This window comes from Mustela nigripes, chromosome 1, assembly GCF_022355385.1.
Source record: "Mustela nigripes isolate SB6536 chromosome 1, MUSNIG.SB6536, whole genome shotgun sequence".
Taxonomy (NCBI): domain Eukaryota; kingdom Metazoa; phylum Chordata; class Mammalia; order Carnivora; family Mustelidae; genus Mustela; species Mustela nigripes.
In genome coordinates this window covers 218609548-218623283 of record NC_081557.1, presented here as the reverse complement: position 1 = coordinate 218623283, position 13736 = coordinate 218609548, and the positions used below count along the sequence as shown (strand labels likewise).

General features: G+C 39.2%; 1 protein-coding gene across 5 annotated transcripts in view; it reads left to right on the top strand.

Annotated features, from left to right (window-relative positions):
* Positions 1-13736, top strand: part of KCNIP4 (potassium voltage-gated channel interacting protein 4) — a 1175184-nt gene that overhangs the window by 1138238 nt on the left and 23210 nt on the right. For all 5 annotated transcript variants that reach the window (XM_059381719.1, XM_059381728.1, XM_059381710.1 and 2 more), the window contains 2 exons: positions 4631-4700; positions 12740-12810. In XM_059381719.1, the coding sequence (XP_059237702.1) occupies positions 4631-4700; positions 12740-12810 (141 nt within the window). The remainder of the gene's footprint in view (positions 1-4630; positions 4701-12739; positions 12811-13736) is intronic.

The following is a 13736-nucleotide window of genomic DNA, read 5'->3' as shown; positions in this document are numbered from 1 at the left end:
ACCGTACCAACAGCTTTCATTAATGAACAAATAGGATATGCAAGGGGGGGGGGTTAGGATAATCGCATAACATGCATTATCTTATTGATTCTTCTAACAGCCCTCTGACGTCAATAGTTATCCCCATGCTAGAGGGGAGAACAATGAGACTCAGATTAAACCATTTGTCTGAAGCTATACAGATTTGAAGTGGCAGACCAAAGGTTCAATCCAAATTCTACTTAAGTCCAGAACCCAGAATCAGAAGCATTTCACTAGATTATTCTAAAAACCGCCAGGCAGAGCATGCCAGCTCTTGTTTGGACATGAAGGGGTTTCTGAAGTCCGTGCATCAGCTTAGACCTCGGGAAACCCGGACACAAGGTAAGGCTCAGCAGCCCACTGTGGGGTTAAGGGGCACTTCCTGTAACCTTAGCCTCACTCTCTCCACCTTTAAAATGAAACAATTGAACTGGGTTTTCTATGAAGTTGCTTAAACATTCAAGTTTCCTGATTCTGATCAAGAGATGACTCTTGGCCACTTTCTAATGGTCAGTCTCTCTCTGCCCGCTTCCTCATCTGAAAAATGGAGGTAAAGCTAGCATCTATCCATTCACAGGAAATAATCCATGTAAGCCATCTAATACAGTGCTTAGAACATAGAAAGTGCAAAAAAAAAAAAAAGTGCTCATGTATTTGCTTATCATCACGGTACTTCTCATGATCACCATCTTCGTTATCCTCGTGTTAATTGTCATAAAAAACCCACTTCATTAGTGTTGATATTAGCAGTAGGAAAATATTCACTGTATATTTACAATGGATTTGGCACTCAGATGCATCATGACCCTATGTAAGAGAGCTGAAAATGATCACTAAGAAATGCATCTATAAGGCCCCACAGGACAAGTGTCTTCATCACACGACAAATGTATGGCAGTTATGTGCTAAGAAAATCTCATTCTACATTTATTGCATCCTGATCATATCAAGGTGAAGGGTTTAAGATGTAATAAAGGAAGCTCGCTGGTCAGAGCAGATTAATGTGGTAGACAGCAGAGTGCCAGGAAACTCCAACTCCTTGACATTTGATGAAGTAGTTAATTTAACCTGTCCTAAAAACTGCAACTTTTTCCAAACCTCTTTAGTGTCAAGCTATTCATAATTAGAGTAAACGGTATGTGGTGAAGAGGCAGACGTGTGCAAGTTTTTGCTGGATGAAAGACAATAATTTCTCCAAAAAAAAAATTTAACAATTTCCACAAATCTCACAAAATACAATTTCATTATATATGTGCGCAGGCGTGTGTATTTTTGTCATCAATGTCCCCAGTTTTGATTGAATGGCTTCCTTTTACATGTGGGTGTCTTCAACACAACCACAATAGATGGCTCTGGGAGGAAATAAACACTGTGTGTCCTCCCAAAGGAAGTATTTTTATGAATGGTGCACCAGAAGACCGCTTCTTCAGTCCTAATATAAAAAAGAAAAATGATAATAATACAGAAGGCAAGACAACATTGCAATTAAAGGTCAGGGAAATATGAGTTTGATTCCATGGAACTTTAAACTTTAAATTCCATAAGAGCAAAACTGGAATTTTTAAAACTCAGTCCAGTTTTTCACTCACTCAGTGCCTAGAACAGTGCCTGATGCATGGAAGGTACTAAATAAGTATTTGTTGAAAGAACAAGCAGATGGATAGCTCTGTGAAAAACTGTGATTCCAATGAGTTACTTAGTTTTAAATCCTCAACCTTCACTTTCCTTCTCTAAAGAATCACCACCTTTCAGGGTTAGTGAAAATGTTAAACACTGTATGTAAGCAGGACTTGAATAGAGGCTCAGTAAATGTCTGTGGTTGTGGTAGTGTGGTCCAGCAGATTTCCCTCAAAACATCCGGTCTGCATGAAAAACACATGCATCAATTTATCCCTTGGAGGAATCTGTGCAAATGCCTTGATGCCCTCTGTTCATCTTCAAATTGATGATTAGGCTCATGAGGGAAGCAAATTATTGGTGTATGTTCCTGGGATCTGGTGCATGTCAAATCCCCATGTGATTCTGGCCAGCACATATAGATGTGAAGCTTTCTCAAAAACATGTGGCAGGGGTACAGACCAGTGCTGCCTTTCTGGAGTGCAGTGTGACCGTGTTTGTAAAGAACCTCATGACCGCTTAAACCTTCTGGTCTAGGGATTCTCCTTCTGGGTTAGTCATCAAAAAAGAACCTTAGGTGCAATTAGCTGTTTGTGCTAGACTTTTAATTACGTCTTTATTTGTATGTAGTCCCCAATGCTGAAATGTCCTTAGTATCCAACAATATGATAAATTCAATGTGCACATAATTAGGCTGCCATTAAAAATAATGACATGAGGGCGCCTGGGTGGCTCAGTGGGTTAAGCCGCTGCCTTCGGCTTAATGTGATTAGCTAGATTAGCTAGATACATGCCCTTTTTTTCCTTTTATGGTTATAGCTGGTTATTGTTCATTCATTTATATCTTAGGACTCTCTAGAAAAACTGAACTAAGAGATGTACCTATAAACAGGAAGAGATTTATTTTAAGTAATTGGCTTACATAATTTTAAAGGCTTAGCCAGTTCAAAATCTGATGGGGGAGGCAGACAAGCTGGACACTCAGGAAAAAGTTATAGTTGGAGTCCAAAGACCATCTGCCATAGAACCAAGAAAAGCCAGTATTGTGGATCAGGTAAGAAGGTACAGGCTTCTGTACAGGATTCCTTTTTGCTCAGGGGAGATTAGTCTTTCATCTATTTAGATCTTCAACTGATTAGATGAGGCCCACCCAAATTATGGAGGACAATCAACTTTACTCAAATGTTGTTGATTTAAATGTCAGTCTCATCGAAAATTCCCTCATGGAAACATCCAGAATAATGTTTGACCAAGTTCTTGGGCATTGTGGCCCAGACAAATTTAAACATAAAATAACACAAACATAAAATTAACTGTAAACAGTTTTAAAAATAAAATTAACTGCTTTTCTTCTCATTTGTTTTTGATTGCCTTTTCTTTGATCCAATCATCTTAGGCCTTTGGGGTCATTATTTTTACAAGGGTCATCTAATCCCAAATCTTGTGGTGATCTGGAAAGTCTCAAGCCCACATTCCAGCTCCCCCACTGGCTAGAACATGACCACAGAACCTTCAGTTCTGCCTCAGTGAATGTGGAAACCTAAGTCATAGGTCTATTATAATGATCAAATGGGAAAAATATACATTGACAAGCTCTGTAAACACAAGTTCACATTGAAGGCATTATTTTAAATTGTGTTCATATATCAAAGGTCCTACCTTTCAAACCAATGAGTGAGAAAATAGAAAACTTCTCATGTAAGGCACATTTTAGTTGTGAGTAACAGGCCCATTGGAATAAAGAAATATCAAGTTAATAAACCAAGTTTATTCATGAGGGGGCAATGATTTTGAGGATTAGGAGAAGCTTTAACACCACAACAGATGATTATTTTAAGATCCCAGGAACAGTGTCAAATTTAAAGTACACAGAATATCTGTATCTCAGGGCAGGGAATTTAACACACCCTTGATGCTCCAGACATCATGGGAGCACCATGACAGCTGAGACAAATAAAGTGGGGCTGTTTGTTCCTGAGGAGCCACTCAAAAAGACTGGACAGAGCTTACCACCGCCCCATAGTCAATGTACAATTAACATCTCATATGTGACTTAATGTTAGATTGTTATGTAATTATCAGTGTCTATTGCTTCACGAGTCTCTACACCTCAGACTCCTGACCAGAACATTCTTTAACTCTAGAGAGTGGAGGAAATTTTGCTCCCATCTTTGTCTATGAGTCTTAGTCTTCATTTTCAGTACCAAGACAGACCTCTTCTAACATTTAAGATTTCAGTTCCTTTTGTAGAAAATGCCTGATCCACTCTGGTACAGGTAGCCTTGCCCTCTGTCCCACCAGGTCAGTGGTCCAACATTAGTGGAGTTCCGAAGGTTAGTATCCATCAGTCTGAAAAGTAACTCCACCCATGGAACAAAAATAGAAATTCTTTATGTTCAGGACTCTTTCTTTTCAGACCCTCTCTCCAGAAGTTAAAAAGATCTTGCAGTCCCATCTCACTGAAGGTCACCTGTCACAAACTATTATGCACTTCTGAACACACTGTGAACAGAAATTAGGAACTATTCCTCCTTGGACTACTCCCACATGGAGCATACCATTTTCTCACTGAACTAAAGGTACTGTGGGTCCAGCAAATCACCAGAGAAACATGGCACCAAGATTCAGCAAAGAGCACATCATAATCATCCTGTGATACCATTCCTGTATGAAAAACAATGTAATTTCCTCTTACTTTGTTGATAATAAACATTTGTATCCTTAAAAGCAATGGTGTGTTTTTTCATGTGTCAGCACGGCTTTAATATTGATAATATGTGAAGATGTTTACATCTGTAATTTTTTTTTCATTCTGTGGGACCTGGAACAAAGAAGAGTTTATTGTGTGCTTTTATTCCCTTTGAAAAATGGATGGATATTTCACTTTCCCCGGTGCAGCTTTGCGCAGTAGACAGTTTCGTTTCAAAATGTGCAAAAAAAAATCAGTTTTATGAACACTTTGCTCATATTGCTTCTCTACCACTTTCTTTAGGAATGTCCCAGTGGTGTTGTTAATGAAGAAACCTTCAAAGAGATTTACTCACAGTTCTTTCCACAGGGAGGTAAGTGAAAATGTGGACTTGTTAACATACTCTCCATTAGAATTATGCTTGCAATCTTGAATTGGGCTTTATCTTTTATGGCATGAGCCTACATTTTTAATTGCTATGTAAAAGAATTAATACACAGCATGCGAGTGTGTATAATTTTCAATGTATCATAAAAATGAGCACCTTACAAATGATCAGATAGCCAGGATTTTTCCTTCAGCTGAATGCAAGAAACTATATTACTGTGTATCCCATACTATGGCTCTCAAACACACAGCACATTTGGGTGGCAATGGCTCAGTCCAGGATATGCTACAAAGCTCTTCAGCATGTACTGTAGGTATTATTAGATTCTTCCCACTCTCAAATTAGGACAAATATAATTGTCCTCAATTTTCAGATGCGAAATTTGGGCTTTAGAGAAGTTAAATGGTTTGCTCAGGGTCACACATCCATTAATGGGTGGATAATGGCTTAGAACCTAGATCTTTGTAGAGCCTTACCTAGTGTTCTTTCTGCTCTTTCTCTTTTAGGACCTCTTGTTATCCCCTCCCCCCCACATCTGAGAAAGTTAATACCACTCTGAATATTAATTTAATTGGAAAGGAAACAAAGAAGGCGTGATGATAACACATACCTGTTGGAGATGAGTGAAGAGATCATTTGATTTGCCCCTAGGCCTTATAAGTTCTCTTTCATTCAACAGGAAGCCCAGCTCAAACAGAATCTACTGTGTATCCAGCTGTGTGTTAGGTGCTGATAATGAAAGGGGAAGAAGATGTGGTACCGGCCCAAAAGAACATTCCATTTAGTGCCGCAGATGGGCAATGTCCAAATAAGGCATTAAGTGCGAAGATAGGGGTTTAAATCACAGCATGTATGAGAGCACTATGCAGGCACAACAGGGCGAACATAAAAAGGAAGCCACCCAGACTAACCAACCTGAGCTGTGGTAGCAGCCATTCCTGAGGCATCCAGTATGTCCCTGGCCCTGGCACGCACTACCCCTCACCTCCCAACTATCTTAGCTGTGACTCTCCGTTTTTAATAAATACCGAAATCAAGATGCAGAGACGCTCACTATTTCCTTATCATCCTCTTTGACTGTTTCCTGTGTAAAGGAGCCCCCATCCTCTCACACCAAAGTAACCGCAATCGTTTCTAAGCTAGTCTCTGCTTCCAACCCTTCCCCACTCCTGCAGCACGTTTTTTCTCTCAATAGGAGCCAGAGTAATCCTGTTCAGTGAAAGCCAGCTCCTGTCATTGCTCTACTCAGAACCTTCCTTTCCATCAGAGTCTGAACCACACCTGCTAGTGACCTGTAAGCTGTGATCCCTGTTCCCTCTCTGTCTTGTCCTCTCCCCGCTCCTACGTTGCCCCTTTGGCTCTCTATGTTCCGGCCACACCTGCTTCCTTCTAATTCCACAGGCACAGCTGTTGGGCTACTGTTAGGACTTTTGAACCTGTTATTCCCTCTGTCTGGGATTCTTCTCTCCTAAATAACCATCTCAGTATCCAACCACCTTCATTCCTATTCAGATGCCACTATCTCAGCAAGGCTTTCCTGGCCACCCTATCTTAAACCACAACCCGTGGGACTCCCCATGCCAACTTTACGTTTCTCTTTAGCACTCAAGAGCACCTACTAATACATGTTTTACCTCTTCTGTTGTTGCTTATTGTCTCTTTCCTCACTAAAATGTCTTCTCCCAGGGATGGAAGGGTTTTGTGCATTGTTCATTGCTGTGAGCACAGGTGGTAGAAAAGTCACTGACCAGTCATCAGACTTGATCGTACCGTGTAAATGAGTGAAAGCAGGAAGGAATGAATGGCATAGCTTCACATGTTGGCTGGGACAGTACAATGGAATCATCTCTACAAAAGGCATTTTGAAATTATACAACACTTAAATATTAGTTTCAGACAAAAATTAACTTCTCTTTTGGTTTTTGATCCATTTGGTTTTAGATATTTCAGTGGGTTGAAGACAATTCTGTGTGTGAATTGTCAAAATAGACATTTTCATTTGCTATGACTGTTAAAAGGAATTAAATTAAAAAGAATTCTTTTGCAAGAATTAAATTCTTAAAAAAAAGAATTAAATTCTTGTAAAAGAATTAAATTAGAATTCTGAGAAAACACAAGGTGACCCCTTATTACATGAATTTGGATATATCATGGGTGAAAATTCCCACCCACCCCATCTCATTACTAACAGTTCACGGACAGCTCTTGGTCATAGGGCCTGATGCCCAGATGTAATAGGTCCATTGTCTGCCTTAAGAAAGAATTTGGAATATCATTTGATTAACTTGTCTATTTCTAAATTATTGAAAAAACTTGGCATTTCTGAAGAAAAATCATGTTTACATTATAGCTAAGTATCTGTCAGCATATTGATAAACAATAATATCAAAGCATCTAGCACAAATGGAAGTCTTTAAGTTATTTTTTTATCATCTCAAGTGAAAGTTATTGCATGCTAGAAATGGGATACAGCTCCACATTAAAAATTTATCTTTATTTGAAAAATAACATTTTGGCATTACAGAATATCTACTTAAGCACAATCTTTTGCAAATGAATCTTGTTGCAAAATCTAACGGGATTCGAGAGGAAAAAATCACTTTTGCTTTCTTAAAAATTCTTTGATTATTCATGTTAATTGAATGGATAAATCTAAAAGTACCAGGCACTACTGAAAGAAATGATATATTTTAAAGAAAAATGACTAGCAATTTAAAAAATTAATATTGCACATGCAAATTGTATCTTGCACATGCAAATTGTATCTTGCAGTGCAGCTGGAAAGGGGAATAGGTCCTATGGAAGGACAGAATCTCCGATGAGAGGCAAATTCATGTCATGGTCATCCTCGCGCTTTTATGGAACCATTTATTTAGGTCTGAAAGCAACAGGTTTCTCATTAAGAGCACGAACAATGATGGGTCCATAAATCATCACATCTCCCCATTTCCTGTAGGAAAAGACTTTGTCTTCTCTACAGAACCTCCTGCAATTTGTAACGTGTCAGGCTCTTCATTTTCTCTACTGCTTCATCAGATGGTTTACCAAGCACAACCTGTTTGGTGTTCTGGATGTCAGCACAAGAGGTGTGACCAGAAGCATCTGGTTTGTGAGGGTTAAGTATGCCTGCTGGAAAACCAGCCTAGAGGAAATGAATGGCTGGTTGGTGCCCTTCCTGGTATCATTATGGCAGTACTTTTTTAACTCCACGTACAGTGGAAGCTTTAGAGTGTACACTCTTAGTTCACTGACCATTTTAAAAGCTTATGAAAATTGCAGTTTCCTGGGCTCCTCTTGCTCATGTTGTAGGGATTCTGTACCTACTTTGCCTGTATGAGGCACCTGCTACCTATGGAAGGAACAGATGAATTAGCTCCATTCAGAAGACTAAGTCAACAAACGCCTATGGAACCATTACTGTGTGCAAGGCACTGGAGGCACTTGGACAGGGTCAAGGGCATGAAGATTTTTTTAGTAACACCAGACATAGAATATCCTTCTTGTCCTAGGACAGATTTTCTGAGGATTTTCAGGGTGATTTATAGAGGACTTATCAAACAGAAACTATTATTCGTGTATGTGAACCTCCCTTACCAGAGCAACAGTGTTTTGAATTATATATTCAAATGCATTAAACTAATTCTGTACCTTGGGCTTGAATTCAAGTGGAGTAGTGATTTGTGGTAGGAAGAAAAAAATCAGCCAGATTGATTTCAATCCACAGACCTGGATCATGATAATCAAGTACATTCTGAAATTTATGAATATAGATAGATTTTTCAATCAAGGGTTGGTATTATTGATGTGGGTTGGAATTAAATGGGTTAAAGTCATTGGACTAAGTTGGGTCCTGGGTTTGTGGATAGATTGTCACCATCAAATGGTGACTCAAATGGTACATTTCTGTGGGTCTCAGTTTGTTCTTCTGTAAATTGTGGAACAATACTTTTACAACATTTATAAAATGTGGAATAAAGGAGTCCTCAGTATTCCTTCCACTCTACACATGCTTTTTTTTTTCTAGGAGCTGGTGTTGGAATGTCTTGATTTCATTAACAACTCTATCATTAACCAACTAGGTAATCTTAGCTAAGTCACTGAAGGTACCTGCAAAATTTTCCACCTTTGTTAAATGTAGATAAATAACTCAATGGTATCCAAGATTCCTTCTTGTCCTAAGCATCTATAAATGTTGTTCCCCAACTAAAAAAGTTCTACATTTAATTTTCTACTTCACATGTAAGATTCTAAGAAACTGAGGCAATCTCAGGATATCAAACTCAGGAACTGTATTTGCTAAGTTAAAGAAACATGGTCAAAGGAGACTTTCGGGTCATGTGGAGAGAAGAGAGATCGTTTTATCTTTTGAGCTCCCAACTATAATGAAATCTAGAATCCAGGATGCCTGTTATTCATTGTCATAGTAAATGTGTATTGAGTATCTAAGAAAAATAACCATCAGATGAAACCTGACCATAGATGCTTTTGTGGACACTTCGCCTTTACTTCATGTATCTATCTCTGTGCCTAGTCAGAGACTTCCAGTGCCTCAGCTCCTTCCTATTACCCAGTCAAAGCTCAGAACCTCACTCTCTTTCTTCAGAAACTTTCACAGTCTCCAGAAGCCTGTCATAAAAAATATGAACTCCAGCAGAAGCCACAATAACACTTCATGACATGATTCTACCAGTCTTTAGAATTGACATCAAATTAGAACTCCAATCTAGACACACCTCGACACACAATAGAGATTTCACAAAAAAACAGGAACCTTTTTAGGTAGAAATGTATTATATCTGTAAAAAAAATTACTCACATTTCTTTAAGGTGGTTGTCTGTGAAACAATAATTATAATAGATAATATTTATTGAACATTTAATATATGCTTAGGACATATATTAGACAATATTAGACATTTAATATATGTCTAAGCACTTTGCATATTAATATCTCATTTAATCTTTTCGGGATGGCCCTATGAAGTACATACTGGTGTTATCATTTTGTAGATGAGGAAACTGAGTCCCAGAGAGGTTAAACAACTTTCCCAAAGCCATGCAGTTGATGTTTGGTAGAGCTAAAATTCAAACCCAGGCAGTTCAACTTCACTACACTAATGACAACTGCTGTCTGCACACTATAACTGGGCTGGAAAACTGGTTTAACTTCCAGGGGACTTGCCAAGATATGTTTATAGGAACAAGGAATCCTCTACACTACATCAGGGCAAACCTTGAGAGTATCTGTCCCATGTGTCAAGCTTTAAAGCGAGAGTGACCCCATTTATGAAGAAAACTAATTACTGTATGTTCATGTTAGCTTACTTTCTTTTAATTTTAAAAAAAATTGCCAACATTGTTTGTTCTGAGCCATTATTCATGTTGAATCCTGCTTGCAAAGGTAAAGGCCTGTACCCTGATTGTCTAAATAGGATACCAAGAGACCTACTTAATGGAAGCTCATTATAAAATATGCAAAATCTCTTTTTTTCTCCCTCGGAATGTAAGTTTAACATAACGCCTGTCAACTCCTATCACCATAGGGCACTAAATAGTTCAAGAAGTCTGTGTAACAGCACCGTTGAGAGCAAAACAACTTTGTGAATAGAAACAGGCTGCCAATTCTTGACAACTCTGTAATGGTACTTCCAAGAACAGTACAAAATCGATTATAACCAAATCCCTAGTAATAACCTATATTCAAAAGTATTTATTTCTGCAACTCATCGATACTGTGTGGACATTCACTCAAGATACAATTACAGGACATATTATTTAGACCCAACTGTGGTCCCTGGTTAGTTCACAGACAACAGTGTTAATATCTCCTATGTTTAAAAACAAGCGGTTTCATACAGCGTATTTAAAGGTGAGAGGTAAAAGACAATGCCACCGTCATTTTGAAAAACTGAGTGTGCAGTCTACCTTATAAAATATATGGTCTCCAATAGCATTTACCACTGGGGTAGAGCATTCAGGAAAAACCATCCACAAGTGGGCCTTGGGTGCTTGAGAGCTGGGAGGGAAGTTTCTATGACCTCTGACCTCCCTTATTTGGGAAGGGCAATCCTCCCCTCCTGCTACTGTGACTTAGTTTCTTGACAGCCTTTAAAAAAGCAATTTATAAAGTAAAAGGTGAATAAGAAGTTTTGTTCAATCCCAATAAAAAATAAAGGTTAAAAGTTATAAAATAGAAAAGATGAAATTTTAAACAGAAGATAAAAGGCTGGAGCCAATGAGCTAAAAGGTTACTTTTTTTTTTTTTCTAATATAAAAAAGGTTAAGGTATAAGGCTGAAACCATGAGATAAAACATCTAAAATAATCAAGTAAATTTGATTAAGGGTCAAGAACAGAAGCACTGAAAAATGAAAACTGCACTGAGAGAAGAAAACAGCAAGAAAAAATATACTTTTGGGGCATCTGGGTGGCTCAGTGGGTTGAACCTCTACCTTGGGCTCAGGTCATGATCCCAGGGTCCTGGGATCGAGGCCCCCATCAGGCTCTCTGCTCAGCAGGGAGCCGCTTCCCCCTCTCTCTCTGTCTGCCTCTCTGCCTGCTTGTAATCTCTCTTCTGTCAAATAAATAAAATAAAATCTTTAAAGAAAAGAAAAAATATACTTCTAACATGAAAAAGCAGAAAGCTCAGAGATGAAGAGAGGCCACAGAGAAAAGGAGAAGAAGAAAAACGGGAAAACCCATCAAAAGCAAGCTCAGTGGAAGCATTGGATCTCAGATATACTCCAGAGTTCTCAGGCAGCATTGTGAGGTGCTAGGGACAGAGAGCCCTGTCCCAAAATGCCCACGGTTACCTGAACCGTGAATCCCACCCAAGGCCCAGGGCCCCTCAGGACCCCACACTCTTACCATGGCCACAGAAACTTCTCAAGTCACTCCTGTCCTCAGTTCATCAGGCCACTTCACTGGCTGTGGGCTAGCCTGGTTTTCCAGTCAGAAGGACTCCATTTCATCCTGCTCTACTCCTAATTGACTCTGTTACTCTAGGCAAGTTTCCTAAGCTCTCTGAGTCCCTAGCTTTATCTGAGTTGTAAAAATGACAATTCATAATCACAAAACTAAAAACGCCAATTCATGTGTGTCTCACTATTAGTATTGTTTTTAATTAATTTATTTATTGGAGAGAGCAAGAGAGAAGGGGAGGGGCAGGGAGAGAGGGAGACTGAGAGAACCTCAAGCAGACTCCCCGATGAGTTCCAAGCACACCTGGGTGCTTGACCCTGAGACCACCACGAGAGCCGAAATCAAGAGTCAGATGCTCAAACGACTGAGCCACCGGGCACCCCGCTCCCTTAGTATTTTTATTACTTTACTTGTAGAGACAGCCCCTGCCAAGCACCAAACAATTTCCACATGCGTCTCACTTATTCCTCACACCCACCTATGGTACCATTACTCATCTCAGCACCAGAAACACCACCCAAGACACCCAAGTGCTCAGAGCATTTCTAGCCACAACCTTACAGAGAATGTGTATCATCAATGGCCTCTGTGTGAGGAGCTCACTCTCAGGAATCTCAAATTACAATCCTCTCCAGAACGAAGGTGCACAGCCAGAAAGAAAGCATAAGTACAGGAGATGGAGTAAATTTTCCTAAATAAGAGGAGGCTTCCGTGTGCTGTGCCAGTCTTCAGTAGGATATTGAAATGTTGCTTTAGGGGCACCTAGGTGGCTCAGTCTTTAAGTTCTGCCTTTGGCTCAGGTCATGATCCCAGGGTCCTGGGATTGAGCCCTGCCTCAGGGTCTCTGCTTAGCGGGAAGCCTGCTTCTCTCTCTCCCACTCCCCCTGCTTGTATTTCCTCTCTTGCTGTGTCTCTCCCTGTCAAATAAAATAAAAGAAGGAAGGAAGGAAGGAAGGAAGGAAGGAAGGAAGGAAGGAAGGAAGGAAGGAAGGAGGGAAAGAAAGAAAGAAAAAGAAAGAAAGAAAGAGAGAGAGAAAGAAAGGAAAGAAGGAAGGAAAAGCAAAGCAATGCTGCTTTAATGATACTCCCTTTCCAACATTTCAGACTCAACAACATACGCGCACTTTCTGTTTAATGCATTTGATACGGACCACAATGGAGCTGTGAGTTTTGAGGTGAGTCTTAAACCGTTTTTTAATATATGATTTGACTTTAGACACATGGGAAGAGATTTAGACTATTTACAAGGAAAATCTGAGTTGGTAGTTTGATAACTTTTTTTTTCTTTTTGAGACTTTTATTCTTTATTATTATTGCTATTGTTATTATTATAGATCACTGAGCATGAGAGCTACCTTAACAGAATTGTGTGTATTACAATGTTGTTGACTATAAGTACAATGCTGTACAGCACATCTCTAGAGTTTATTCCTTTTCCTTAACTGAAGTTTTATGCTCATGGGTCACTGCTCATACCCCCTGCTCCAGCCACAACTGGACTCTAGGATTTGATTATTTAGATACTTCCTGTCGGTGGAATCACGCAGTATTTGTCTCTCTGTGATGGCTCAGTATGCCCTCAGTTTCATTCATGTTGCTGCATATTGCAAATAATCTTTTTCTTTTTAAAAATAAATAGTATATTCCATTATGTGTGTGTAAACCACATTTTCTTTATCCATTCATTCGTCTCTGGACATTTATGCTGTTTCCACAACTTAGCTGTTGTGAACAGAGCTATAATGAATATGGAAGTCTAATATCTCTTTGAGATCTTGATTTCAATACCTCTGGATAAATATCCAGAAGTGAGATTACCGAATCACATGGTATTTTTATTTTTAATTATTTGAGGAAGCTCCCTACTGTTTTCCATATAGTAGCTGCACACCTATGATTCCCACCGACAGTGTGCAATTGTTCCAATTTACTCACATCCCCAACACTTATCTTATATTTGTTGGATAATAGCCATCCTGATGGGTTGAGGTGCTATCTTATTGTGGTTTTTATTTGTATTTCCCTGAAGACTGGGGATGTTGAGCATTTTTTTCATATACCTGGTGGCCGTTTCGATATATCCAGAGCAATGCACATTCAA